This window comes from Bubalus kerabau, chromosome 3, assembly GCF_029407905.1.
Source record: "Bubalus kerabau isolate K-KA32 ecotype Philippines breed swamp buffalo chromosome 3, PCC_UOA_SB_1v2, whole genome shotgun sequence".
NCBI classification, from domain to species: domain Eukaryota; kingdom Metazoa; phylum Chordata; class Mammalia; order Artiodactyla; family Bovidae; genus Bubalus; species Bubalus kerabau.
This window is the reverse complement of record NC_073626.1, coordinates 185,460,413-185,486,484: the sequence shown is the minus strand read 5'-3', so window position 1 is coordinate 185,486,484 and position 26,072 is coordinate 185,460,413. Positions and strand designations below refer to the sequence as shown.

Sequence of the window (26,072 nt, the reverse complement as noted above, 5' to 3'; positions counted from 1 at the left end):
CCCTAATCCCCTAGGAGTATGATGGTATTTGGAGAAGTGGTCTGCAGGAGACAATCAGATTTAGATGAAGTCATGGGGCCCCTCATGATGGGAGCAGTGTCTTTGTAAGAGATACCAGAGAGCTTGCTCTTCTCTCACCGCCATGTGAGGAAGCAAGGTGGCCTTCTGCAATCCAAGTAGGAGGTTCCCATCAGGACCCAAAAGTCAGGCAGTACCTTGACCTTGGACTTCCTAGCATCCAGAGATGTGAGAAATGTCTGTTGTTCAAGCCACCAAGTCTATGGTATTTTGTTTCAATAGCATGAGCTAATTAACCAAGACAAATGGAAAATAAATTTTCGCAGGAAAAATCACAAGCACTCTGAAGTGAATAGTCAGAATATTCCATTTCCTGATTCTCTTTAAAACTATTCTATTTGCTATCCCCCGATTTACTGGCACACGCTAACTTCTATAGGTGAACTGAAGTTACAATTTTCAAAACCATAAAAAACTTAAAAATAATGTCACAGCTATGTAAAAAATCAGATCGGTGGCACAGAAGTGAGTTTCTCTTCTTAAACTAAGGGAAGTAAGTGAAGTAACAAGGTAAATCTACAAAGAAAACTCCTGAAGAGATTTTGCACTACCTATTAACACAGTTTAGTGGCAGCGAGAGATATCAAGAAGTGCCTTCCAGAATGTGTCCAGATAAAGTGACTCCTTAAATGTGAAAGAGATAAAATCCTAAACCTTTTTCCCTTCACAAAATTGAGATGAAAATAAACATCAACAAAAAACTGAGCCTACAACAAAGACGATGAAAGGAATGCTTGTAAAATCACTCAGTTCATCCTCAATGGTTCTTACAAAATTCATCAATTTTCTAAAGCAGTGCTGAATTAATGTAGCACTCACTTTTAAAACTTTTACTCTTTATACTTAGATATTTCAAAATACAGATTTTAGTCTTTTCTCTAGTTACATGGAACATAAAGAAAAGCATAATCAAACAAACCCGTAGGCATGGGAAGCTATTAAGATTGCATAAAGGATGAAATTTAGAAAACAGCTGGTAAAGTCCTACTTTATAAATATGGTTCCAACTGCTTTTGTTAATGAAGAAAAAAGACAAAAGAGCTAAAATTTTTTATCAAATATGACTACATTAAGATAAATCTCAACAATTAGAGGAAAGGGCTTACCACAATTATGTAGCGTTATTTGAGATGAAACCACAGGTATAAATAATTAGATATTTTATAAAACTTTATAACTTACTTTTATACTAATGACACTTGTACAGGCATATTAATTTTAAACTATTTAATGACAGTATGTGCTGGTGAATTTTCAGTAAAGTACAAATTTTTAAGTAAGTACATATATTATCAACTAAAAAACAAACAAAAGAAACAGAGGATTTTGGCAACAGAGTCAACTAAATGCAGTCTACACTGCAGTTTCTAGAGCCTGTGCCACAAATGCAGCTTCCAAACACCACTGATGTCAAAGGCTGCTTTAGATAGCTGTAGTATGCTCCATGGGGGAGAAGGCAAGTAGAAAAAACAAGAAATTTTGTTTCACTTTTTTTTTTTTTTTTAAAAGAAAGTCAACATGCATCTATTTCAACAATGAAATGTGAAAAAGATTTTCAAGGCTTCCTCTACTTATCCTGCTTTAAGCAAGGCTGATTGTCCGAGTCATCAAACTCAGAATTTGTCATATTCATCAAAGACATTTTTTAAAAAAATCACAAAAAACATAAAAACTTGTTTGCAGTAAATAAAATTACTGTTTAGCTTAAAAAGAAAGAAAAAGCAATTTGCAAAGTCTGAAACAACTCGTCAGTCAACAACTATGAGGTAATGCTGAGTATTTTTCCTTAGATTCCTGAAAGAAAAAGGAAGTCTATAAGTTGGATAAAGAAAAATGATTATAGTAACTATAAGTCATTTAATCACATTGTTCTGTAACAATAAAAATAGTATGAATAAAAACAGTAAAGTTAAAATAAGTATCATGATCAATCACTACTCCTCAGTGGAGAAGTCCTTTCTTTGCTCAGTATTTCCAGAGACAATAAAGAATCTAATCAGTGGATCACATACCATCACCATCTCAGTCCACAGCATGATCAAGTTGGTCTCCCAAAAAAGAGAGGAACCGAATGAAATTTCTAGGAACAGGAGGTGGGAAACATGTACCACTCCACTTCTCTGCATTATTCTGAGCATGTCTTCTCAGTGATTACTGTGAGCATAGCTTAAGAACTTAGACAGTGACACCAAGAAAAGGACTAGTCATTGAACCTGATAATCAGTGCCATTTGGGCTCCTGACTTTGTAATTTAGCTCCATTATGTGAAAATTAACCAAGTTAAAACAAATGTGTACCAACAATCCAGCAACAAGTATGAAACATTTTTGTTTTGCTGAACTAATTTTAAAATATTCAACTATCAAACTTCTGATCTTTTTTAAAAGACACAAAGCGAAACAGAACGCAAATCTGCCTAATTTTAATTCTAAAATACAGAACTCAAATTTTTTCATATTAAGAACTGGGTACTCTGAAGTACTTTCCCGAAAGCATGGAGATTGTAAAGGGAATTCAGATCTCATTTAATATAAGCCTCCTATTTACAAAGAGGAAAACTAAGCATTAACAGGAACTTCCAATAGTTGAACTCTGAAATAGTATTGTCAAGGCTGGGACAATTGTCTAACACAGGGCTCCTGACTCCCAGGAGAATGCATTTCTTTACTAACTCTGAAATCTGCCTAAGAAGATACTGTTAAATTCCAACATTATTCCCACAGTAAGGACATTCTCAGTTTAGAGACTGTTCAAGTACTGCAATTTCAAGGTGACTGAAAAGAATCCACACCTAAAAAGACTCTGTGTCTGATAATTTTCCACAGTTGGACAATTTCTTTTGAACTATAATAGTTCTCTAATAGTCAATAATTATATACATAATAATTATAATAATCTCTAATATATTATTATAGATAAATTAGATAGAATGTCTAATCAGATATATATTATAGTCCCTATAGATATCTATCTATATATGGATATATCGATAGATAGATACATAGATATCTCTATATCTATGTATCTATATATGTATCTAATTAGATATATTGTCTAATATATATTATATATTATTATATAATAATCTCTAATAGTCAAAGGTTTCTGATTTTCATTAAACGAAATCTCCTGAGGGAACATTAGAAGTCACATAACAAAGGAAAATGCACATAAAGTCTTAAAACTTGGTAAATGCACAAGTGTATGTACTTGCACACACACATATAAAATGCTATCCTGAAAAAAAGAAGCAGGTTAAATAGGCCGTCACTAACAATGGAAGGAAGAGACTGGGAGCAATTTTCTACCATGTCCCTCCTTTTATGTTTCAAAGGTATGAAATTCACTTTTCTTCAGCTTAGCTGTTTTCACTCAAAGCATGATCAATTCATTCAGGCCAAACATTGAGTCACAGACACAGGTTGCTACTTGGGACAAAAAGACCTGACTCACAGAAGAACAGGAGACTGTCACTTCTAATAGGGCATGTGGTTAAAGAAGCTTCTTTAATCTTTTCTGCAGTTGATTTGAGATCGAACATTAATAGTTTTGTGTATAAGAATAAACCACACTATTTCCAACAGAAAATGACCAAGCCTGGCCTGTACTTTTACCCTGGAAGGGATAAGCAAAGACCTGGAAAGACATCTCAAACTCCTAGAGAGAGCTTCTAAATTTCACACTAATACCAGAACAGTAGCCAAATTAGGTGAGTTAAGACACATGTGTACGCACGCGCACACATACACACACACACATCCTGAAAAGAATCAAGTTGGAAATGCACAAAAATACCAAGTGTCACTTATTGAAAGCATACATGTGTACTCTTCTGATGCAAGATTTTATATAATCTTGGTAAAAACCCTCTTGAAGAGCAGCAGAATTCTAATTCTCCCCTATATAGCAATGAAGAAACCAAGTTCTAGAGATACTAAACAATTCACCCAACATCATATAACCAGAAACTGACAGATCAAGTCCCAGAACCTGGAGTCTATTTGACTCTCAGCCTGTAAAATTTTCCCCACTATTTTGAAGGCTCTACTTTCCATCATGATCCACAAACATGTTAACTATTAAAACCTAAGGAGACTGAGTTTCCCACAAAACACCCCAATTTTCCAGGTATGTCAATTTAGAAAGATTTCCTCAACTCTATCAGCAGGCATTAAGACACTGTTAGGAGACAAATAAATCCATTACAAGGCTGCCTCCCCTGTCTGAAAGGCACATATAAAAGCAGGTAGTGAATGAGATGCGATGTACTGGGTTCATCCATCAAATCAGGAAGAATGATGATAACAAAACAGACCACAAAGGAAAAGCAAGGTAACATCTGGTGACCCTTCTTCTTGGGATTTACGCACTCTGACTTCTAAAAGCAACTAATAAAATGGCATACAGAAAGGCACTGGTGGGCTCGACAACTGAGACCACTGCTAGATCATCCTTCCTTAAATGCAAACTGTGCATCTGCAAGCCACCCTCTTTCAGAACACTTAAGCACTTCGGGCAAACTGCTGAGGTCAAGTCACAACTGGGAACAGTAAGAATTTGAAATAGAAGACTAAGCTATTCTGCTTACATGCCAGTTACTGACTGCTTGCCATTCAGCTCAAAATTCAACTTGTTTGCCAGGACAGTGAAAATGGATCTGGCACAATGTAAATGTTTCTCAGTAAAGGACACGGTAAAGACACTGCAAGAGGGAAGGGTTTTGCTTCCCACTCCTCCCAGGATGCAGCAGCCAGCAGGGCCAGTGGCTGACAGCTACCCTGGGTACCCGCTCAGGCTGCTTTGCAGCAGAGTGCCTCCACTAAGAAACTGCCCTGTGCAGAGTTTCCCCTCAGTGCCTTAGAAGGCAGAATTCTGGCACATTCCAGAGAGCAGATTTCTAGTAAGTTCCACTGATGCAGTACCACAACAACTTCTCTACCATTCAGAGAACCACATCATGCGGATCTCAGCCCAAGGTGGGGGGGGGGGGGGGAGGTGGAGAGCAGTCTCCTACCTAGCACCAGCATGAAAAAAGAGAGGCGTACGGTTACAAAGGCCTTTTTTTTTTTTTTTCCCCAGATTTTGGAGAGAACATAAATTACATTTGAGTGTGAGACACCTCAACGAACCTTCAAAGTGATCTGGGAGGTTTCCAACTTTGATTGAGGAAAAGAAACAAAGGAGCCTCTGCAGTAAGTTCAGGCTGCAACGTAAACTTCTCTACCACATCTGAAGTGTCCGTGGCAAGCAGAGTTGCTTACGGAGCCTCAATTCATCGAGCTCCACAGCAGCTCTTGGCTAAAGGAACTGGCGCTAGAGATGTAGGCTTTCCTCAACATTCCATAGACAGCTTTCCAGCACGTTCCACTTGTACGACATTACTGACACCGTGTATTCTCTACTATTAGGTTTACCATAGCCATGCACTCTCTGGCAACAGGGTGAAGAAGAATTTTCAGGGGAACGCTAACCTAGCCCCAGGAAAAGCAGCTACTCTATACACTTGTTATTTTTGCATCCTTTAAGGTTCTCTCTCATTACTCCAATCCCCTATTACACTTAATCATCCTTTATACAAAACTTTCCCTACTCAAACTACTACACAGTGTTTCTTTGCTCCTGAGACACATACCAACACACGTATTAATAGCTTGGGTGGCTCTCTTCCATACCATGAAAACCAACATTGGAAACATCTTGAACGATTTAGAATTCACTTTGACATGCTTTACTTTTAAAGCTCAAAATTAAACAGGAATGATTTAGACTGAGTTTAAGTATAGCAGTAGTGGTAGCAGTTGTGTTAGTCGCTCTGTCGTGCCTCTCTGGAACCCCATGGACTACAGCCCACCAGGTTCCTCTCTCCATGGGATTCTTCAGGCAAGAATACTGGAGGAGACAGCCATTGCCTTTCTCCTAGGGATCCTCCCAACCCAGGGATTGAACCCAGGTCTCCTGCACTGCAGGCAGATTCTTTACCATCTGAGCATGAATGGTGCAATTTCAATTATGGTTTGGCATACTGTACATTCTTTCTCCAAACATTCTATAGTTTAAACTATCGTTCATCAACCCTTAGCTTATAATCGCCAGCCTTTAGCACTATTATTAGTAATTCTTCCTCTTATTATTCAAGCTCTTCAAAGGCATAAAAGATAAAGGCCCAAATTGAAACAAGTTACAAAATTAATTTTCATTATTAAAAGGAATGGTAGTAAGCTATAAATATTAATAATCTCAAATAGCATGATTCAAAGTTACTGGCTTGACTATGTCTAAATTCCAATAAGAGATATCTTAATTCTATACCATTGTTACCCACAAGGAAGATAAATAAACATGTAATGGTGAGTTGGTACAAGCTGAAAGAGCTCTTGGGAAAGGGCTTAATATGCAGGGATTCCACAGGGACACATTAAAAGAGTGTATCAGTGTCTCCTGTGCCTGGTAACTGGAAATAAGCTAAGGAGTTCACTACTCTTTAACAGTTCAACAAAATTTTAAGCCTAGCAACTTTAATAATCTATTTACAAAATCACACCAACAAAAATTACTAAGAGGAAAAGGCATCATATCTTTTACAAAAGTAGAAAATAACCACCAACAATCCACCAAAAAGTGAGAAGAAGCAAGACGATCAGATTACACACTGAAATGCAAACAAATGCTTTATGGGATTTTTAAAGAACTTTAGAATTATATTCTAATTTCCAAAACAAACAAACAAACAAACAAAACCTAATTATCACTGACAGTTTATTCTGAATGACTCCAGAAATGAAATGTGTAAAACTGTTACTAGCCACCATTATGGGAGGTGTGTCTAAAAAATGTAGTAAGACAAAACAGAAATAAGATAAAACTGAAATTTCTCTTCAACTAATGCTGTATGTTTGTTTAAAAGTTTGCTTGAGAAGAATTCGGCTTTTACATGGAAATTTATTTTAGGAAATTTAGGTTTCTCTTACTTGAGAGAGTCCAGGGGACGATGCATGTCCCGGGGGCGTTGCCGCAAGATTTGGATGCCCCTTGTTTATCTCATGTGCTGAGTAAGGGGAAGGGGTCGGGGGTCCCGGTTGTCTTGCTACTTGTGTTACCTGTGAAGAAATCAGTATTTAGTGAGAGTATTAGCAACTCAGTATTAATAAATATTGCAAAAGTAGCTTTTTTTTTAAAAATGAAATTCTCTCACAAATTATATTAAAATAAAAATAAAATAAGACTAAAGGCTTAAAATTTCAAAATTGAAAAAATGAAATTAATATAAAAAAGAGAAATGAATATTTTTATCCACTTGATAAAAGACTCTCAAAGCATACTTAAAACTGAAGATTTTAAAGGAAAAAAATAAACAAAAAAAGCCAGACTAGAAACAACATCCTATAGGGTGCCATTTATTTGATATTTTGTAAAAGGAACAAAAAGGAAATATCAATAAATGACTACAAGAGCAAATAATAACTACAAAAAGGGCACAAGGAGATTCTAGGGAGTGACATAACTTGTTTCAGATCATGACTGTATACAGATTACATATCTCTTTGTACCTGTCAAAACCAATGGAAGTATACATAGAACTGAAATAAGGTGAATTTTACCTTAAATAAATGATACCTCAATAAATCTGACCAAAAAAAGTTACTTATACAGCATAATCGCATTTTTGTTTCTAAAAAAGCACATCTAAATATACATACACATATTTCTATATGTGTATTTATGTGTAAATACGTGTGCATATATAAATATATATATCAGTTCAGTTCAGTCGCTCAGTCATGTCCGACTCAGCTTTCTGAGTGACTACTCTGGGATTTGTGAACAACTCTACCTACCAGCTTGCTCAGATATGCAGATGACACCACCCTTATGGCAGAAAGTGAAGAAAAACTAAAGAGCCTCTTGATGAAAGTGAAAGAGGAGAGTGAAAAAGTTGGCTTAAAGCTCAACATTCAGAAAACGAAGATCATGGCATCTGGTCCCATCACTTCATGGGAAATAGATGGGGAAACAGTGGAAACAGTGTCAGACTTTATTTTTCTGGGCTCCAAAACCACTGCAGATGGTGACTGCAGCCATGAAATTAAAAAACGCTTACTCCTTGGAAGGAAAGTTATGACCAACCTAGACAGTATATTGAAAAGCAGAGATATCACTTTGCCAACAAAGGTCCGTCTAGTCCAGGCTATGGTTTTTCCTGTGGTCATGTATGGACGTGAGAGTTGGACTGTGAAGAAAGCTGAGCGCCAAAGAATTGATGCTTTTGAACTGTGGTGTTGGAGAAGACTCTTGAGAGTCCCTTGGACTGCAAGAATATCCAACCAGTCCATTCTGAAGGAGATCAGTCCTGGGTGTTCCCTGGACGGACTGATGTTGAAGCTGAAACTCCAATACTGTGGCCACCTCATGTGAAGAGCTGACTCACTGGAAAAGACCCTGATGATGGGAGGGATTGGGGGCAGGAGGAGAAGGGGACGACAGAGTATGAGATGGCTGGATGGCATCACTGACTCGATGGACGTGAGTCTGAGTGAACTCCAGGAGTTGGTGATGGACAGGGAGGTCTGGCGTGCTGCAATTCATGGGGTCGCAAAGAGTCGGACACGACTGAGCAACTGAACTGAACTGAATCAACCATTTCTTGGTATGCAGAGAGGGACAGTGTGTTTGTGTGTGCATGCACACTGTATTTAAAAGATTATATGCCGAGAAATATTCATTTTTTATGGATATTATAGCTTTGCACTGGCAAGAATATGGAAGATCCATAATTCTCATTCATATGCTCGTGGAAATATAGATTGGTAGAAGTTCTCTGGGAAAGAACTTGGCACTAGCTAGTACCTTTGAAAACAGATGTACCCTATCGCTTACCTCTTATTTTGCCTTTTCTTGTCTCTCTTTTTTCTGGGAGGACAATGGCTTATAGCACTGTTGGCACAGCAGCTCTGCCACACAGCCTAGCTCTTTGTAGGTGTACATTTGTGCGAAAACAGGCAAACATGCACCAAGATACATGTACAAAAATATTCACAGTTGCACTCTTCTTATTACCCAAAACTGGATAACATGAACATTCATTAGCAGGAGAATGAATCAGTAATGAAATATTTTCCCATATGGAAATCAAACTAAAAACTAGAGCAACATTTCACAATTTGAATGACTCCCACAAATGTTAATGAGTGAAAAAGAACACAGAATACAGAGTATGATTCCAAAAATGTTCCAAAACAAACAAAATTTGACTATATGAATTTAGAAATACATCAATGAATGGCAACACCATAAACAAAAGCAGGAAATTTTTTTAAGGCATCTATATCAAGAAGAGAAGGAGTAGAGATCAGAAAAGGCCATATCATGTTTTACTCTTTTAAACCTGGGAGGTGAGACAGTTTTTGCTTTAAAATTATTTGTTAAACTCTACGTTTATGTTTTATGCACTTTCATGCATGCGTCACTCTCTTCAATTCCCTAAAAAAGATTAGAAACAAAAACAAGCAAATTACTTAGGACCTAGGTTAAAGTATTAGTTACAGTGGTATTAATTATATTGCTGTTCTACAAGAGTAGAAAGAATATAAAAAGAAAATAAAGTAAAAGAACATCTCAGGACTTCCCTGGCAGTCCAGTGGTTAAGATCCCTGGAGGGGGAACTAGTATCCCACATGCTGCAGGGTGTGGTCTAAACAAAAAATAAATGAAGGGAAAAAAGAAAGAAAACCTCTAAAATTTTGACTGAGTAAAAATTTCAACTAGCTAGTCAATTTCATTCAAAAGTTTTACCTAAAACCATTTCCTATAAAATCAATGATATTTATTGTTTACTGAGCATTGTAACTTGAAGAATCTTTTGAAAATGTAAAGCTAAACCATAAAGACCATGGAAACAAAGATTAGTCAGTAAGTATAAAGTTGATTAAATAGAAAGTTGATTTGTTCGGCACTAAATTACCTGATTGGATAAAATATTCCAGCCAATTAAAAGATATAACACATAAACTACAATTTTAAATCATAGCTATTTAAAAAGTAAAGTTTCCTGAACATAGTCATTCTCTTGACCCAAGAGGAATGGAAATACTGTGCAGGAAACATATGTGGGGAAGAAACCAGCCAGGTGCAGACAACAGGGAGTGAGGTCTACAGAGAGCCGGAGTGAACGCCCGGTCCCCTCACAGAAGGACACTCAGCAGGAGCCCAGTGCCACAATTCAGAATTTCCAACAAGTCATGCAGTGTCTTCCAAGTTTTCAAGAAAAACTAAAATTAAATATTTTTAATAAAATGTTCCTGACTTCCAAAACACTGTATTAGCCACATAAGGCACATCGATACATGAGGCGGACAGGCAGCCAGAGCGTGAACCTGGCTCCAGACGTACCTCATGATCATCACTGAAACATAAACTTTGTACGCTTTTCTTTTTTTTTTTCCTTTGGACAAAATGAGGAACTATTTATTACTTTCAACAGCAGCAGCAGAGTATCGCTGTACCACACTTTGAACCTAAGGTTCAGGATAACACAAACAAGGCCACATACCATGTGGTGACTTGCATTACCTGAGAGGAACCCTGAACTTAGGAAACTTGAATCTTTTATAATGGACAGTAAGCATGCTGCCTTTTGCTCCAGAAAGAGAAATTATCTCCTTTATACAGTAAGCATGCGTGCCCATTTGCTCTGAATGTCTTATACACAGCTATGGTATTCTTCCATCTCTGTCACTTTATGTACTAACACAAGGAACAAGGTAATAAAAGAAAAATGAAAATAGTAACACTGTGATGAGTTTATTCAGAATATTCTAATCAGCCAAACTACAAAGAATAAACTTCCTATTTTAAGGAAGTACTCACATATAGACTTATGACTGAATTCTAGACAGATATGAATGAATATAGATATATTGTTAAACATTATATACACACATATAAAACATATTTTTACTTACTGCATCTATATATGCATATGTTGCCCAATATATGCAATAAAAACACAGCACTTAAAAACATAATTGAATCTTTATCAAAAGAATTGCAAAAAATTCCTATCAAGAAATAATAATGTTTTCAGCAAAAAAAAAAAAAAATCATTCCTATAAAGGTAAACACGATACATAGTTTGTCTGAGAGTCATCCCTTAATTTTTTATCCCAAGATGAAGTTTACTTAGTGAAATCATCTAAAAGCATTTCAACAGCTGCAACTCCCACATGGAAATGACCAAGTTCAATTTGGGGTAGACTGGAAGGATTCCAAAGCTTTTCTTCAGTTCAGTTCAGTTCAGTCGCTCAGTCGTGTCCGACTCTTTGCGACCCCATGGACTGCAGCACGCCAGGCCTCCCTGTCCATCACCAACTCCCGGAGTTTACTCAAACTCACATCCATCGAGTCGGTGATGCCATCCATCCATCTCATCCTCTGTTGTCCCCTTCTCCTCCCGCCCTCAATCTTTCCCAGCATCAGGGTCTTTTCCAATGAGTTAGTTCTTTGCATCAGGTGGCCAAACTAGTGGAGCTTCAGCTTCAACATCAGCCCTTCCAATGAATATTCAAGACTGATTTCCTTTAGGATGGACTGGTTGGACTGCCTTCTTACTTGGCTAATTTCAATACTCTATGAGAATCTCAAGCAGCTTCTCCACCCCTCCTGGTGAGTTTTTCATATTATCCTACTTCTTCCTTCAGATTATTTATTTCCCAATATTTAGAGATATTTTTAATTACAAATACTGGGAAATAAAAGCTGATTTAGTCAATTAAAAAGGAACACTACAGTGAATACTAGAAAAATTTACTAAGTATCACGACATTTTTTTCAAAGCCAGACATTATTACTGCCAAACTCCTCCCAAAAACCAAGAAAAAGATAAAGAAAGTACATTACTTTCCTCTTTGCTCTACTCTTAGCTACACTTATTAGGTTGAACCATGTGGAATTTCTAAAATTCAAGGTTTTTATCACATGTTTTAAAAAGGCAATTTCATATAATTCAAGTAATACTTAAATACTCATGCAAATAGATGCTACCATGGACACTTCTATCATGGACTCTAAGTACTGGGTTCAATTCTGAGGATTGTTTCTTTTCATATTTATTAATAACTGGCAACGGAAACAAGTGAAAGAAAAACAGATCAGCTACTTTTTCAGTGTTGACTACCTACCAAAAATCAGTAACAACGAAATAAAAATAAGAAAAAACACCTGCTTCAGAAACATGTCTAGGAATCAAAGGTAACAAAGAGAGGATACCATGGGCGAATCCTTCCCAGCCAGAGGGCAAAGGGTGGTAGGCAGAATTCTAAAACCGCTCTCAATATTCCTGTCTCTGGTGCACATACCCTGTATAAGTCTTTCCCCTTAATATACCAGAGAACATGATGGAATATCACTCCTGTGATAGGTAACTAAAGAGCTGACTTCAAGTTAATCAACAGAGATTCCACTGGCTGGGTCTGAACTTTTTAGCTGAGCTCGTTAAAACACAGTGAATCAGAGAGATATTCTCTTGCTGTTCTTAAAGACTAAGCCTTCCAGATAATGACAGGACCACACAGCAAGGACCTGAAGGTAAACTGAGAGGACCTGAGAGCAATTCCTAGCCAGCAGCCAGTAAGAAAACAAGGACCCAAGTCAACAACCACAAGGAAATAAAGTCTTCCAATAATCCAAATGAGTATGGAAGTGAATCCCAAGCCTTACGTGAGATGATGCCCTGGTAGATGAAATGAAAAAATGAAGGAGAGAAGGAAAGGGAGAGAGAGGGGGGAAGAGAGGGGAAAAGAGAAAGAAAGAGAAAGGAGGAAGAGACAAAGAGAAATCCAAGAAAGAGTGTGTGTGGGTGTGTGGGTGGGTGGGTGGGGGGACAGTGAGACAAAGAGACAGAGAGAGAGAAAGAGAGGAGGACGAAAGGAGGAGGGAAGGAAGGTACAGCTTGGGTGGAAAGAACCTGCCTGCAAGGCAGCAGACTCCGGTTCAATTCCTGGATGGGGAAGATCCCCTGGAGAAGGGAAAGGCCACCCACTCCAGTATTCTGGCCTGGAGAATTCCATGGACTGTGTAGTCCATGGGGTAGCAAAGAGTCGGACACTACTGAGCGACTTTCACTTTCACTTTTCACATGAGATTCCAGTCTGTGTTTACACTTTAATTTCAGCATGGTCCTAAGCAGAGCACCCTCACAGCCCAGACCCACCTAATCTGTGAGATAATGAATGGGTGCTATTTTAAGCTGTTAATTCTGGGGTGACTTGTTACATAGTAATAAAAACTAGGGAAAGAACTCACATGGCAGAAAAATGACAGGTATAAGACCCTGAAAGTTTGACAAGGTCATGCAATGGGAATGACTCAACTGTTCCAAGTGGGGTTGGGAGTAATCCCCCCATCCCGAAGCCAAAAAGATATGGCAGCAGAGGCAATACTGCTTAAGGGCTTATTAAGCATGGTAAGGACTTTGATAAGTGGAATAACCTATAGGAAATTTTAATCAGGACCATGAGCAGATCTAATGTTTTCAAAGATCATTTTGGCTGCTTTGTGAAAAGAACAGAAGAACGTAAGAATGGAAACAATTAGTTTAAAAGCTATCACAATAAACTAGGCCAAAACTGTTGGTAGCTTAAAACATCTTTAAAAATAAAGATGAAGAGAAGTTGGAACAATATGGGTTGTATATCAGAGGCAGAGCAAACAAAATTCCTGTTGATTTGACTGAAAAGAAGGGACAGAAAGGAATGAGGATTGACTGATTCACTTATTTAATATGTATTTCCTGAGAACAAATTTTATGTCACACACTGGTGCATGGGATACAAAATTAGGTGAGTAAGATTCTAAAATCTCTGTCTTCGTGGCTGAAGAAAACAAAATAATAATAAAAGATATAATAATTTTTAAAATATATATTTAAAAGGGATAACTATACGAAAACAGATGATGGCTTTTAAGTTTATGGCTTGAAATATTAAGTGGGTGCAGTCCTATGAGATAGGGAGAACAGACTTAGGGGAAACGGCAATCAAAAGCAACATATGCCTAACAGACATCCAAATGGCTAAGTAGCCATTTCAGTATTTGAATCCAAGCTGAGAAGAGGAGTCAGGGCTGGGGAGGATAAATTTAGAAGTAGGTTCATAGCGAACTTTCAGGTGGTCTCTAAGCTAACTATGAAAACTAGCAAATAAAAATTATGAAAAACCTTGTAAATTTATAAACCAAAGGGATCTATTTAGTCAGTGTTAACTGTTGCATACTCCAGTATTCTTGCCTCGAGAATTCCATGGGCAGAGGAGCCTGGCAAGGGTGTCACAAGAGTCAGACTTGGCGACTAAACCAGCACCAGCACCATCAAGACAGTGCTCACCCTCTCAGTGGAGTCAGTGTGGCTCATTTCTCTACTCAGAATCCCTAAAGAATAAACAAGGTTATCACAGGACAAATCAGTAATGTCTCAGACTAAAACTAAACCAAAGTCAGAATCTCACAATCTTAAGGGTAACTGAAAGATAATCTAATTTCAGCAGTCCTAGGATCAATACAGACTTAGTACCACAGAGAATGAGGCACACAACAAGTATTTTTTTCTAGATTGGTTAATTTTTTTTTTAATTGACATGTAACAGTAGTTCCTTTGTCTTTTTTTAATGGGTGTGCTGATGTCAGAACAGAATATAAAGGACAGGGCAGATAGCCATAATACAAACCAATTTAATATGACTGCTAATTTTAACTCCTCTGACACATACTCAACACTGATCGAGTATCAAGGCTCTGTCAGGCACTGTATTAAGCTATAAAAATGAAACAGCCCTTGTCCTTAAGGAGTTCCAATAAAAAGGATATCACAGTAAATAAAGAAACAAGACGTGATAAATCCTGTTTTTTAATGTATTTTCAATTTACTGTATTTAAAACTGATTAACCACCAGACATAACGGGTCTGAAACTGTGGTCGGGTCTAGTGAAATCAGAGTTGCACACAGAGAAGTAAAACGCTTTGGTTCAGATGAAGAATTAGAGATATTATTTTGAAAAGAAATTTTCAAAGTACAGAGGTAAGAAAGTAAAGCATGTTCCACAAATAGGTAAGGGGTTCTCTTTAGAAAGGGCTGGGAGAAAGAGAGTTAAGTGGAGTGATGCTGGAGCAACTGCAGTCTGATTATAGCCAGACTGTAGGAAAACTGCGTCTTCTTTGCTAAGATATGTTAATCTTCTGTTCTCAGCAAAGAGTAGCCACTGATTTTTAAAATGATGATGTAATAATCTTATTTATATTGTGAGGGTAAGAGAGAGGATAGAATGTCCACCAAAAAAATTTACATACTCATGTTCCTTATTCATAATAGCCAATAAATCAAGTATCTACAGCCAATATCCATTGGATCATAAAAAAAGCAAGAGAATTCCAGAAAAACACCTACTTCTGCTGCACTGAATACGCTAAAGCCTTTGACTGTGTGGCTCACAACAAACTGGAAAATTCTCAAAGAGATAGGAATATCAGACCACCTTACCTGCCTCCTGAGAAACCTGTAAAGAGGTCAAGAAGCAACAGTTAGAATCAGACATGGAACCGCAGACTGATTCAAAACTGGGAAAGGAGCGTACGTCAAGGCTGTGCTTATTTAACTTATATACAAAGAATATCAATGTGAAGTGCCAGGATTAGATGAAACACAAGCTGGAGTCATGATTGCAGGGACAAATATCAACAACCCCACATATGCAGATGATACCACTCAAATGGCAGAAAGTAAAGAGAAAGTAAAGAACTTCTTGATGAAGGTGAAAAAGGAGAGTGAAAAACCTGGCTTAAAACTCAAAATTCAAAAAACTAAGATCATGATATTCAGTTCCATGATTTCATGACAAACAGAAGGGCAGAAGGTGGAAGCAGCGACAGATTTCCCCTTCCTGGGCTCTAAAATCACTGTGGACGGTGACTGCAGTCATGAAGTCAGAAGATGACTGCTTACCGGCAGGAAAGCTATGACAGACCTAGACAGGTGTTAAAAAAGCAAAGACATCACTTTGCTGACAGAGGTCTGTATAGTCAAAGATAAGGTATTTCCAGTAGTCATGTATGGATGTGAGAGTTGGAACATAAAGAAGGCTGAGCACCAAAGAATTGATGCTTTCAAATTGTGATGCTGGAGAAGACTCTTCAGAGTCACTTGGACTGCAAGGAGATCCAACCAGCCAATCCTAAATGAAATCAAACTTCAATATTCATTGGAAGGACTGATGCTGAAGTTGAAACTCCAATTCTCTGGCCACCTGACGCAAAAAGAGAACTCACTGGAAGAGATCCTGATGCAGGGAAAGATTGACGGCAGGAAAAGGGGGCAACATGAGATGGTTGGATGGCATCACCGACTAAATGGATATGAGTCTGAGCAAATTCAGGGAGACAGTAAAGGACAGGGAAGCCTGGCATGCTGCAGTCCATGGGGTCGCAAAGAGTCAGACATAACTGAGCGACTGAACTGAACTGATGAACTGATGAAAAGATAATTATACGTATATCCATACAATAGATTCTATTAAGCAACAAAAACATTATGCTAAGAGAAGTAAGTCTTATATGAAATACTCAGAACGGGCAAATCTATCACAGACAGAGAGTAGATCAGTAGTTGTCGAGGCCTGGGATGGGGCTTCCCAGGTGGCTCAGACAATAAAGAATCTGCCTGCAATGCAGGAGAAGTAAGAGACAGGGGTTTGAGCCCTGGATCAGGAAGAACCCCTAGAGAAAGGAATGGCAACCAACACCAGTATTCTTGCCTGGAGAATCCCATGGACAGAGGAGCCTGGCGGGCTACAGTCCACAGGGTTGCCAAGAGTCGGACACGACTGAAGCAACCGAGCACACACACGCACACAAGAGCTGGGGTGCTGGGGAGTAATGGGCTAATACAGGACACAGGGTTTCTTGTGGGGGGTGATGAAAATGTCCCCAAATTGCTTTTGGAGAAGACTGTATAACTCTGAATATGCCAAGATCCAATAACTGTACATTTTAAATGGGTGAATTACACAGTATTCAAATGTCTCAACAAAAATGAGAGACAGACACAGAATCTAGAGCTGAGGAAGCAAACTGGGCAGTAATGGGAAAGATGATTTTCACATGGGAACCAATGTAAAAGGACCAATTTGAGAAGTAACAACTTTAATCAAGAGGTGCAGAGATAAGTTATGGTTTCTCCATGCAATACATCACAGTATCCAAAGGAATCAACAGGAAACTTACAAAGATTCAGGTCTAAGTGCAGGAAAAGACAAGGCAGATCTAGACACACTTTATCCTATTCATCTAATACAAACTTCAGGTCACTGCCTTGGTGACACCAATAACAAACTCTTTGTTCAAAATTTCTATCTTAGTTACTATTCATTTTGTTTTTATCTATTCTTCTTCCATTGACTTCCCTGGTGGCTCAGTGGTGAAGAATCCACCTGCCAAGCAGGAGACGCAGGTTTTATCCCTGGGTTGGGAAAATTCCCTGGAGAAGGAAATAACAATCCACTCCAGTATTCTTGCCTGGAGAATCCCATGGTCAGAGGAGCATGGCGGGCTACAGTCCACGGGGTCACAAGTGACTCAGACATTATTTAGTGACTGAGCATCCTTCTTCCATGTTAGAAACTGAGGTACTGAAAATAAAATGGGAGAACACATGACCATACCTAGCTTCAGCTCTATCATTTAATAGATGTGTTACTATGGGCAAATAACTTAAGAGTCCCACTTTCTTACCTTGTAAAATAGAAATCGTAAGAGGGATGAATTCAAGTTTATAGACACATTTTGGAGAGTACCTAACAGAGCGCTTGATACACAAAACCTGGAAGCTACTAATATTTATACCCACAAATTAAACATGAGGTTTATGAAGACCTTTATAAAAACAAACAAATTATTTTCAAAATATACAGTTTAACTCAATATCTGCTGCTGCTGCTGGGTTATCTTAATGATGGGTATCATGAGTTTGCATTTATACATATGTATAAGATCAATAACTATTCTTGGAATACAAAAGCATTAAATTAAGATGAAATAAACAAGTTTTAGGTCATTTTAGTTATAACATCAGAGATTTTATCAGTTGAGGCATATTCATGAGGTAACAAAGCTCTTAATTCACTTAAATCTGGCTTTGTTGATACCACCCACAAAATCAAATTAGCAAAAAGTACAGAAGAACAAACAACAGATCATGAAACCTCCATCAAAACCTCCAACAAAACAAAACAAAATTAAAATGCAATACTGAATCACTGACTAAAAGAATGACTAATACATTGACTGCCTAATAAAGTAAATTCCTATATCTTCTGATATATTCCTTAAGGAAAGATTACTGGCTCTAAAAGGGATTCCCATCCTCCTTAGAATCAAATTTTTATTATTCTTAATATAATTCAGGTTTGGACAATGCAATGAATAAAATCTTGAGACAAGACTTGACAACATACCTAAAACTCTATATGTGGATTAGATACAGAAAGAGTTTCCCTAAGGTTTCATCTGTTTTATTTACAGGCCACATGGGAACTCCTGAGACTCTCACAAGAAAGATTCATGGGGATTATCATTCTCCTTTAAAACAAAAACTGCTCTTCTTCATCTTTAGAGTACGACTTGTTCATCAAGTATCCAAACCGCATGTTCTAAAAATGTGTTTAGTTGTAACGGGACCAAGAACCTAACTATACTGAGAGGCAACGGAAAAAGAAAGACTGTCAAAGAAACTGAAACACCACTTATTGAAGTAGAGTCAATGGATAATGATAAATCAAACAACGGTAAAAAAAACTACATTATAGATAACAGAGGTAAGGCCAGAGGAATTAAAAGCAGCTGCCTCTGACGGATAAGAACAGAGGTGAAGAATAGGTTCTTTCTTTTCATAAACGCTTCTATATTATTAGCTTTGTAAAAATCATATGAACTCCACTGCTGTGTTTTCATTAAACAGAAGGATAAATGTTAATCAGCTATTTTACACTCACGAAGAAATTAGCAAGATAAAGATCAAAAGGGCAAGGGTGCTAATCACAGTATTATTTATATTATTCATGAAAGCAAGAATATAGAAATAACACAAATGTCCATGAACAAATGACTAGTTATATAAATCACAGTACAAAAGTAATATTCTTATTTTAAACATCTCCATTCCTAAAAGTGCCTTCTTCCCAACACAGCCAAAAGATTAGTTCTGGTATTTAAACACAAATCACAGCCCAATAAATGATGTGTAATTCCATCTTGACATGAAATGATATACATGGTATGCTAGGATAAAAATCTAACTTACAAGCAAGCATGAACAAAAATCTCCTTTAAGTTACATGTGTACAACTTAGTTTATTTGTGTATATTTTATATGTATCTATAAAGGTAAAAAGCATATGAAGAATTCTCTCTGCATGTAAAGGTTTCTCTGGGAAATAATGGCTGATTTTCATTCTCTTTATTTTATTTTCTGACTTTTTTCTTAATTGGTGTTATTTAGCCAGCAAAAAAGTAAAGCAATGAGTCACTTGTTTAAACATATTTATAACAGTAAAAAAAAAAAAAAAAAGACACACATAATTCCTTGGGGAATGGGTATCTGCATCCCTAAAATACATATTTAGAAAGACTTTTTAATGAGAAGTTGCCAATAATTTTAAGAGGGATATTAAATTGTGGTACACTGATTTCAGAAGTTTTTTTTTCTTAAGTATGCAGGAAAACAACTGGAAGAAACATGTTAAAGTGAGTGGAATGGCCCTTTAGGTAGCCAGATATGGGTCTTCTTTTCCTGTTATACTTCTGAGTTTCTTTTTTTATTTTTTTAGCAGGCACACGTAAATTTTATAGTGAGCAAATCTGCTTTTGGAACTCGGCAGATAGGTTTCCAGATTGGCCTATAAAATCCTACTTAAGCCAGTGATGTAGCAGAGGAAGCTTCATGCGGTCCTCTCGCCCTGCAGCCACCAAGACTAACCACCACAGTGACTCTCATTACCTCATTATTTGGACAGGGACAGGACTTATGGAGTACTTATGAGAGAACTTGCACATAAGTGGCCATTTACACATTTACATATAAATATTACACCATATTATTAATTCTACCAAATCTCATTATTTGCAATATGGCTATTTAGCAGTAAAAAACTGATTTAGAATACGACTCAGGTGGCCAGTGCTGCCTTACCGTAGTATAAAGGGAGCAGGCCAAGACAGTAAGTAGATTTTTATTTCGTTCATTGCTAATAGTAGCTCAGAGAATGGTCTTAAGCTTCCAAGGTCCTTTCCTGACTTAATATTAAAATGCTAGGCAGTTAGGGATGATCGCCTTGGGGAAAGGAACAGAGTGATGGGAAGTTCTCTGTGAGTCCAATCATTTATTAAACTACTTTTACATGTAATAAATAACACTCTACATAAGGGTGAAAATAACTCCTTAATTTTCCAAGAAATACATACTTGGTAGGCCATTTGCTATCCTTTTTCTCAGAAGAGGAACCACTGAAAACGGACATGAGAAGTGATGGCTTGTATTTGTTCACGAGTCCCACTGCTATCAAAGCCCTTAACTCCCTGCCAGCCATGGCTGTGCGAGTTGGGAGATGACCAGTAGATTTAACAACTGTAGTGGCAGCACTCGTTTCCCACTGTGCTGCTTATGGGCTTATGGTCATTTCCCACTGTGCTGCTTATGGGCTTATGGTCGTTTCCCACTGTGCTGCTTATGGGCTGTCTGTCTCTCTCCTGATCTTCATTTACTGATAATGAACCATTCGTCTAACTGAACAAGGTAACTGAATTCTGCTTTTAAATCCAAGATGAGAACCAGGAACAAACATAAATACAATCTCATTATCAAAGTCACAATATTAAGCTGCTCTGTACACCAAGTAACATGAAACACGTGCTATACGCTTCTATTCTGAGGATGGGTCAAAGACCATCACTTTCTAGACAAAAAGTCTGAAACAAGTAACACAAGCAGAGAGTAAACTGATTAAAGTTATTTTACAAGTAGGCCTAACAGCATTACTAAAATATCACGGGTTACAAGGACCAACTGTATAGCCTAGGGAACCCTGAGGCAGCGATGGAGGAGAATTTGGGGAAGAATGGATATATGTATATTTATGGTTGAGTCCCTTTGCTGCTCACCAGAAACTATCACAAAATTGTTAGCTGGCTATACCCCAATGCAAAAATAAAAAGTTTTGAAAAAAAGAGCATGGGTTTTTCAGATGGAGACCTGGGTTTAAATTCTGGCTCCACCACACAGAAATTATACAGTCAAATTACCTAAATTCAGTTTTTTCCTCTGTAAAAGGAAAAATAAGGAATATCTTGAAGATTCAGTGAAAATTCTTTGAACACACTAAATGAGATAAAATGCATCACAATGCCTGTTATATAAAAAGTATTCCCAAAATGGCAGCTATTGTAATATTTCACTGTTTAAAAATATTTAAACTGTTATTTAAAATCCTAGTATTAGGCATGTAAGTGTAAATCAAACAGTTTTGGATTCAAAGGATTCCTATTTTGATTTCCATCCTACAAACAGGAAAGGGGAACACTCGGGACTTGCACTAACCCTAAAGCAGTGATTCTCAAAGGGTTGTCCCTGGACCAGTGGCATCAGCATGCGGCTATCTGTTGAAAATTCATATTTGTAGGCCTCACCCAAGACTTACTGATTTGGAAACTCCAGGCTGGGCCCCACCAGGTGATGCTGTTTCAACTAAGGTTTTAAGAAGCAGTGACCTAAATACAACACTGACAAGTTTTCACCAATATTCACAGCACCTGGCATGTTACACCTGCTTAGTGTGTTTAGTCCACCAAGTTACAAGATAAATTAGAAGGCAGACTATTGGATATATATATACATCTATGCTACATTATTGCTGAGTATGATAGTACAAAGAAAACACTATTATTTATAAATATCGTTAACCCTAAAGTGTGCTTTTTTCTCCAATACAAGTAAAAAAATCACATTCTTGACTTAACCAACTCAGTCTCTTCTTTCCTTTACCCTGCATTCCCATCACATTTAATGAACAGTTTATATTAGATTATGATATAACCTCACTTTCTCGGAATCCCTGGAAAAGTCAGTCATTCCTTCTACTGTACAATTTCAGATTTTCCAGATAGCTAGGAATGAATCTCTTTAAATAAGCAAAATTTATTTTTCTCTTATTCTGGATGGAAATCTTCAGCACATTAAATACAATCTGAATTTTTTTCTTGATCATACAAATTCATCATTATGAATATCAAGTTTTATGCAAAAACATACTTTAAAATAATGGAATGTCACTAAGCCCAATGTGTACCCCTCTCTGCATCTACAATTGCTGCCATGTAGTTAGTTGGCTATGACTCTAACTACTAGAGCCTTCCTTCCTATCTTGTAACTGAGTGAGTGAAGTCGCTCAGTCGTGTCCGACTCTGCGACCCCATGGATTGTAGCCTACCAGGTTCCTCCCTCCATGGGATTCTCCAGGCAAGAGTACTGGAGAATCCAGTTAAGTACTTGTAATTAACACTGTCTAATAATCTTAGATGGGCTCCAAAGCTCAAGAGCCAACATTCTGATGCTTTTTTTCTTTGTAGTTTTCCAAATACACAAACATACCTTTTTTCACTTGTATACCTTCTCCTTATCTTTAGAAACTCAATCCAAATCTCACCTCTCCTGAGATAAACTTCTCATTGCCCTGTGTCCCTGGCTGAGTTTCAAGCTGCAGCTCCATGCTTGCAAGAATAGCAAGACATTCTCTGCCTACCTCTAATTCAGCATTAATCACACTTGCACTTTAACGATCGATCACGTTCAACTTTCCCCCTAGGCTACAGGCATCTTCAAAGCAGAGAGCACTGTATCCCTTGTGCTCTGCACAATGCCACACAAGCAGATGCTCAAAAAAAACAAAAACAAAGTCTGATGAATGAACAGGTTAGGGTTTGAAAGAAATCCCTTAAGAGAAAAGCACAAAGACCTTGGTACACGGTCAAAGATTGAGGAGTTTGCTCTTGTTTAGTGTTGTTTTTTGGTTTGGGCTTTCTTCTCTTCCACTGAAATGGTAAACAATTCCTTTCTTCTAGTTCTTTTAACAGTTCAACTCCTGTAAGCACATTCTGTCTTTCCAGCCACAGTGTAAGTGAACGCTCTCTACTACATTTTCTCCCACAGAACTTAGCCCAACACATAAAATACATGAAGAAAAAAATCCACCCCAAACTTGGTCTGGGTCAAACTTTTTTGTGTTATATAATTTATCAGCTTCCTCTGAAAAACAATTAGCACTGACCAATGCCTGACCAATATTTGGAAAGAAAGCTGAAATATTCTCCCCCAGCCCAGCTCACTATCTGAGTCTAATGATCTTTAATCATACACTTCAGTATTACACCTCTTTCCTTTTCTATGCATGTTTTCACCAATACCAAACTCTCTTAATTGATCTATAGAACTTTTTAAATAAATATTTGAAACATGCTCCTATTTAATTTTTCTGATTTTTTTTTTTTTTAAGACAGGTTAAGTAGGTACTTCCCCTGACAATCCAGTGGTTAAGACTCCACACTTCCAATGCAGGGAACACGGTTCGATCCCTGGTAGAGGAATCACGGTCCCTCATGCTGCACTGTGTGACCAAAGGAAGGACAGAAAGGTCACTGAACAGATGCTCATTAGGGAACCACTGAGCAAAGCTGCCCGCTCCAACCAGACCCCACGGTGACGATCTGCATGAGTTCTCTTACAACAGGAGGTCCTAGTAAAGAAGGTGAAACTAACAAGCTACCACCAACTGCAAGAATTCAGAAAAGGTCAGAAGGAGAAAGGAGATGGCAGTCCACATGTCCTACCAACCTCCCAGAATCCTTCTTGCTGAAATCTGTCTTGGCTGAGTGATGCGTGGATCACCAGGAAGGACTCTGAGCCAGAATGATTGGCCAGAGGCAAACCCGAAACTAATCCCATCACCGACTGCAAGCCACAAGGCACAGCAGCTCTCCTGGGTTCCGGCACCCTGCTGGTCTCCACTCAGGTGCCCATTCACAATCACGTGTGTATCTCCTCACCCAGTTCATTTCCAAGTGTTAGACAACAGCCCACTCTTTGGCCCGGGAAGGGGTCCCCTCTTCCTGCAACATACTGAACAAATAAAGAAAAAAAAGCGATGGCTGATTTAACAATGCTAAGAATGAACAACGTATCCAAGGGTTCGTTGGGACTTGTTAAGAGCTAAAGAAACTAAACATCCTTCTCTTGAACATTCTGTATTCTATATGGCAATAAAGCAAGCAAAGAATGACACAACAGACAAAGACGCTAATCCTTCACAATCTCTTGCCTGTAAGGTTACCCTAACAGCAGAGTGCTTTTAAAAGATTAAAATAGGAATGATATAAGTTAAATGTTTCCATGTCTATCAAAACATATGGTAAAAAATGACCTCTCTATTCATGCCACCAACTTCACAGCAATAATAATTGCATATCTTGAAATAATAATGTTCCTTGTTTCTTTTTCCTTAAAATAATTACAACTTCATTTACTACACAATTACTTAAAATAGTCCAATTTCCTATGACTCATTTTATTTTAAATTGGCCCCATCAGTTTTTTTTTTTTAAGTAATAGGGCATAAAATACTTTATCAAATGGCCCTACAGAGACTATCTCAGAGTTTAAAGAAACACATTTTCAAAATTCTCCAACATTAAAGAACTTGATTACTATATCTATTTTCTTATTTTAGAAATTCAAAAGCCATTTCTAGCTGACATTTAACAACAGAACACGCTTTATATTTTTAAAGTTAATCCTTCTGAAGGAGAAAAATCAGTGAATATATATTAAATATTATTGTAATTAGGTATGTGGTTTAACATTTAATGAGTAAATCCATATTAAATATTAATGACAAGGAATCTTAACTTTCATAAATGTCATTACTCAGCAGATACCAAGATAGGCAGCAAAATGGATCCAGAATTTTTAATAACAAGGATATAAATGAGCTAAACATATACCAATGCTTTAAAAAAAAGGTTACCTCAAGATGGAAAAGTGGGTAAAATCTTAATAAAGTCTCTGTCAGTTTAACACACAATGTACAAACTAATAAATGAGCTATTTCCCTATACTGAGAATCATGAAAAGAGTACAACATGGCACCCTTGCAAGGGGAAAGTTGGTCTAGACGAGAGCAAGGAATCTTACCAAAGTAAAGGCTCTTTAGCCAGGGTCAAAGGATACTTGAACTCTCCTAAAACTGCAGTAAAAACTATTTTCATATGCTCACTGTTCTGCAAAGTAGATCCATAGCTTTCACAGATGACCAAGAGTCCTGATTCCCCCAAAATTGAGTATTGCTATTTATACCTCATGTGAGAGTTCAACAAGAAGGCAGCTTCCCACCCAGTAAAATACAGTCCTTCACGTGAGCTATAGAGTCAGATGGATGTGTACTCAAATCATGTAACTTCAGAGAGCTCCATTTCCTCATTTGGAAATGAAGGTTGCCGTAACAATTAAGCAATCCACTGTATGTACAGCACTTTGCACACTGCCAGGGGCACAGTAACTACTAATAAATGCCCAACTAAAACAGGAGATATACTTACCTCATACCTCTGTGATGTGGATTAAATGAACTAATACAAGCGAAGTGCTAGAAGAGAGCCTGGTCCACAGTTAGTACTGACCAAGTGTTAGTGATGATAATGAAGAAAATGTTCTATAAAGTATTCTGTCAGTTTCCTCAGGAAGAACTGCTCTGACCGGATTTGCTCAATTTTTATATACCCAGGTATATATACACCTGTGCATTTTCAACTGCATGGAGAGTGGGTGCCCCTAAACCCCATCTGTTAATGAATTAACTGTACATTTCACGACTCATTGCACTACAGAGTAGAATTCTCATCCATCTCAAAAGAT

At 37.6% G+C, this 26,072-nt stretch overlaps 1 protein-coding gene across 20 annotated transcripts in view; it reads right to left on the bottom strand.

Moving 5' to 3' along the window:
* EIF4G3 (eukaryotic translation initiation factor 4 gamma 3) overlaps window positions 1-26,072 on the bottom strand; it is a 350,697-nt gene that overhangs the window by 231,960 nt on the left and 92,665 nt on the right. For all 20 annotated transcript variants that reach the window (XM_055574250.1, XM_055574252.1, XM_055574253.1 and 17 more), the window contains one exon: window positions 7,047-7,175. Coding sequence is in view for 15 of the 20 variants with exons in the window: in XM_055574255.1 (XP_055430230.1) it covers window positions 7,047-7,175 (129 nt within the window). In the remaining 5 variants the exon portion in view is untranslated. The remainder of the gene's footprint in view (window positions 1-7,046; window positions 7,176-26,072) is intronic.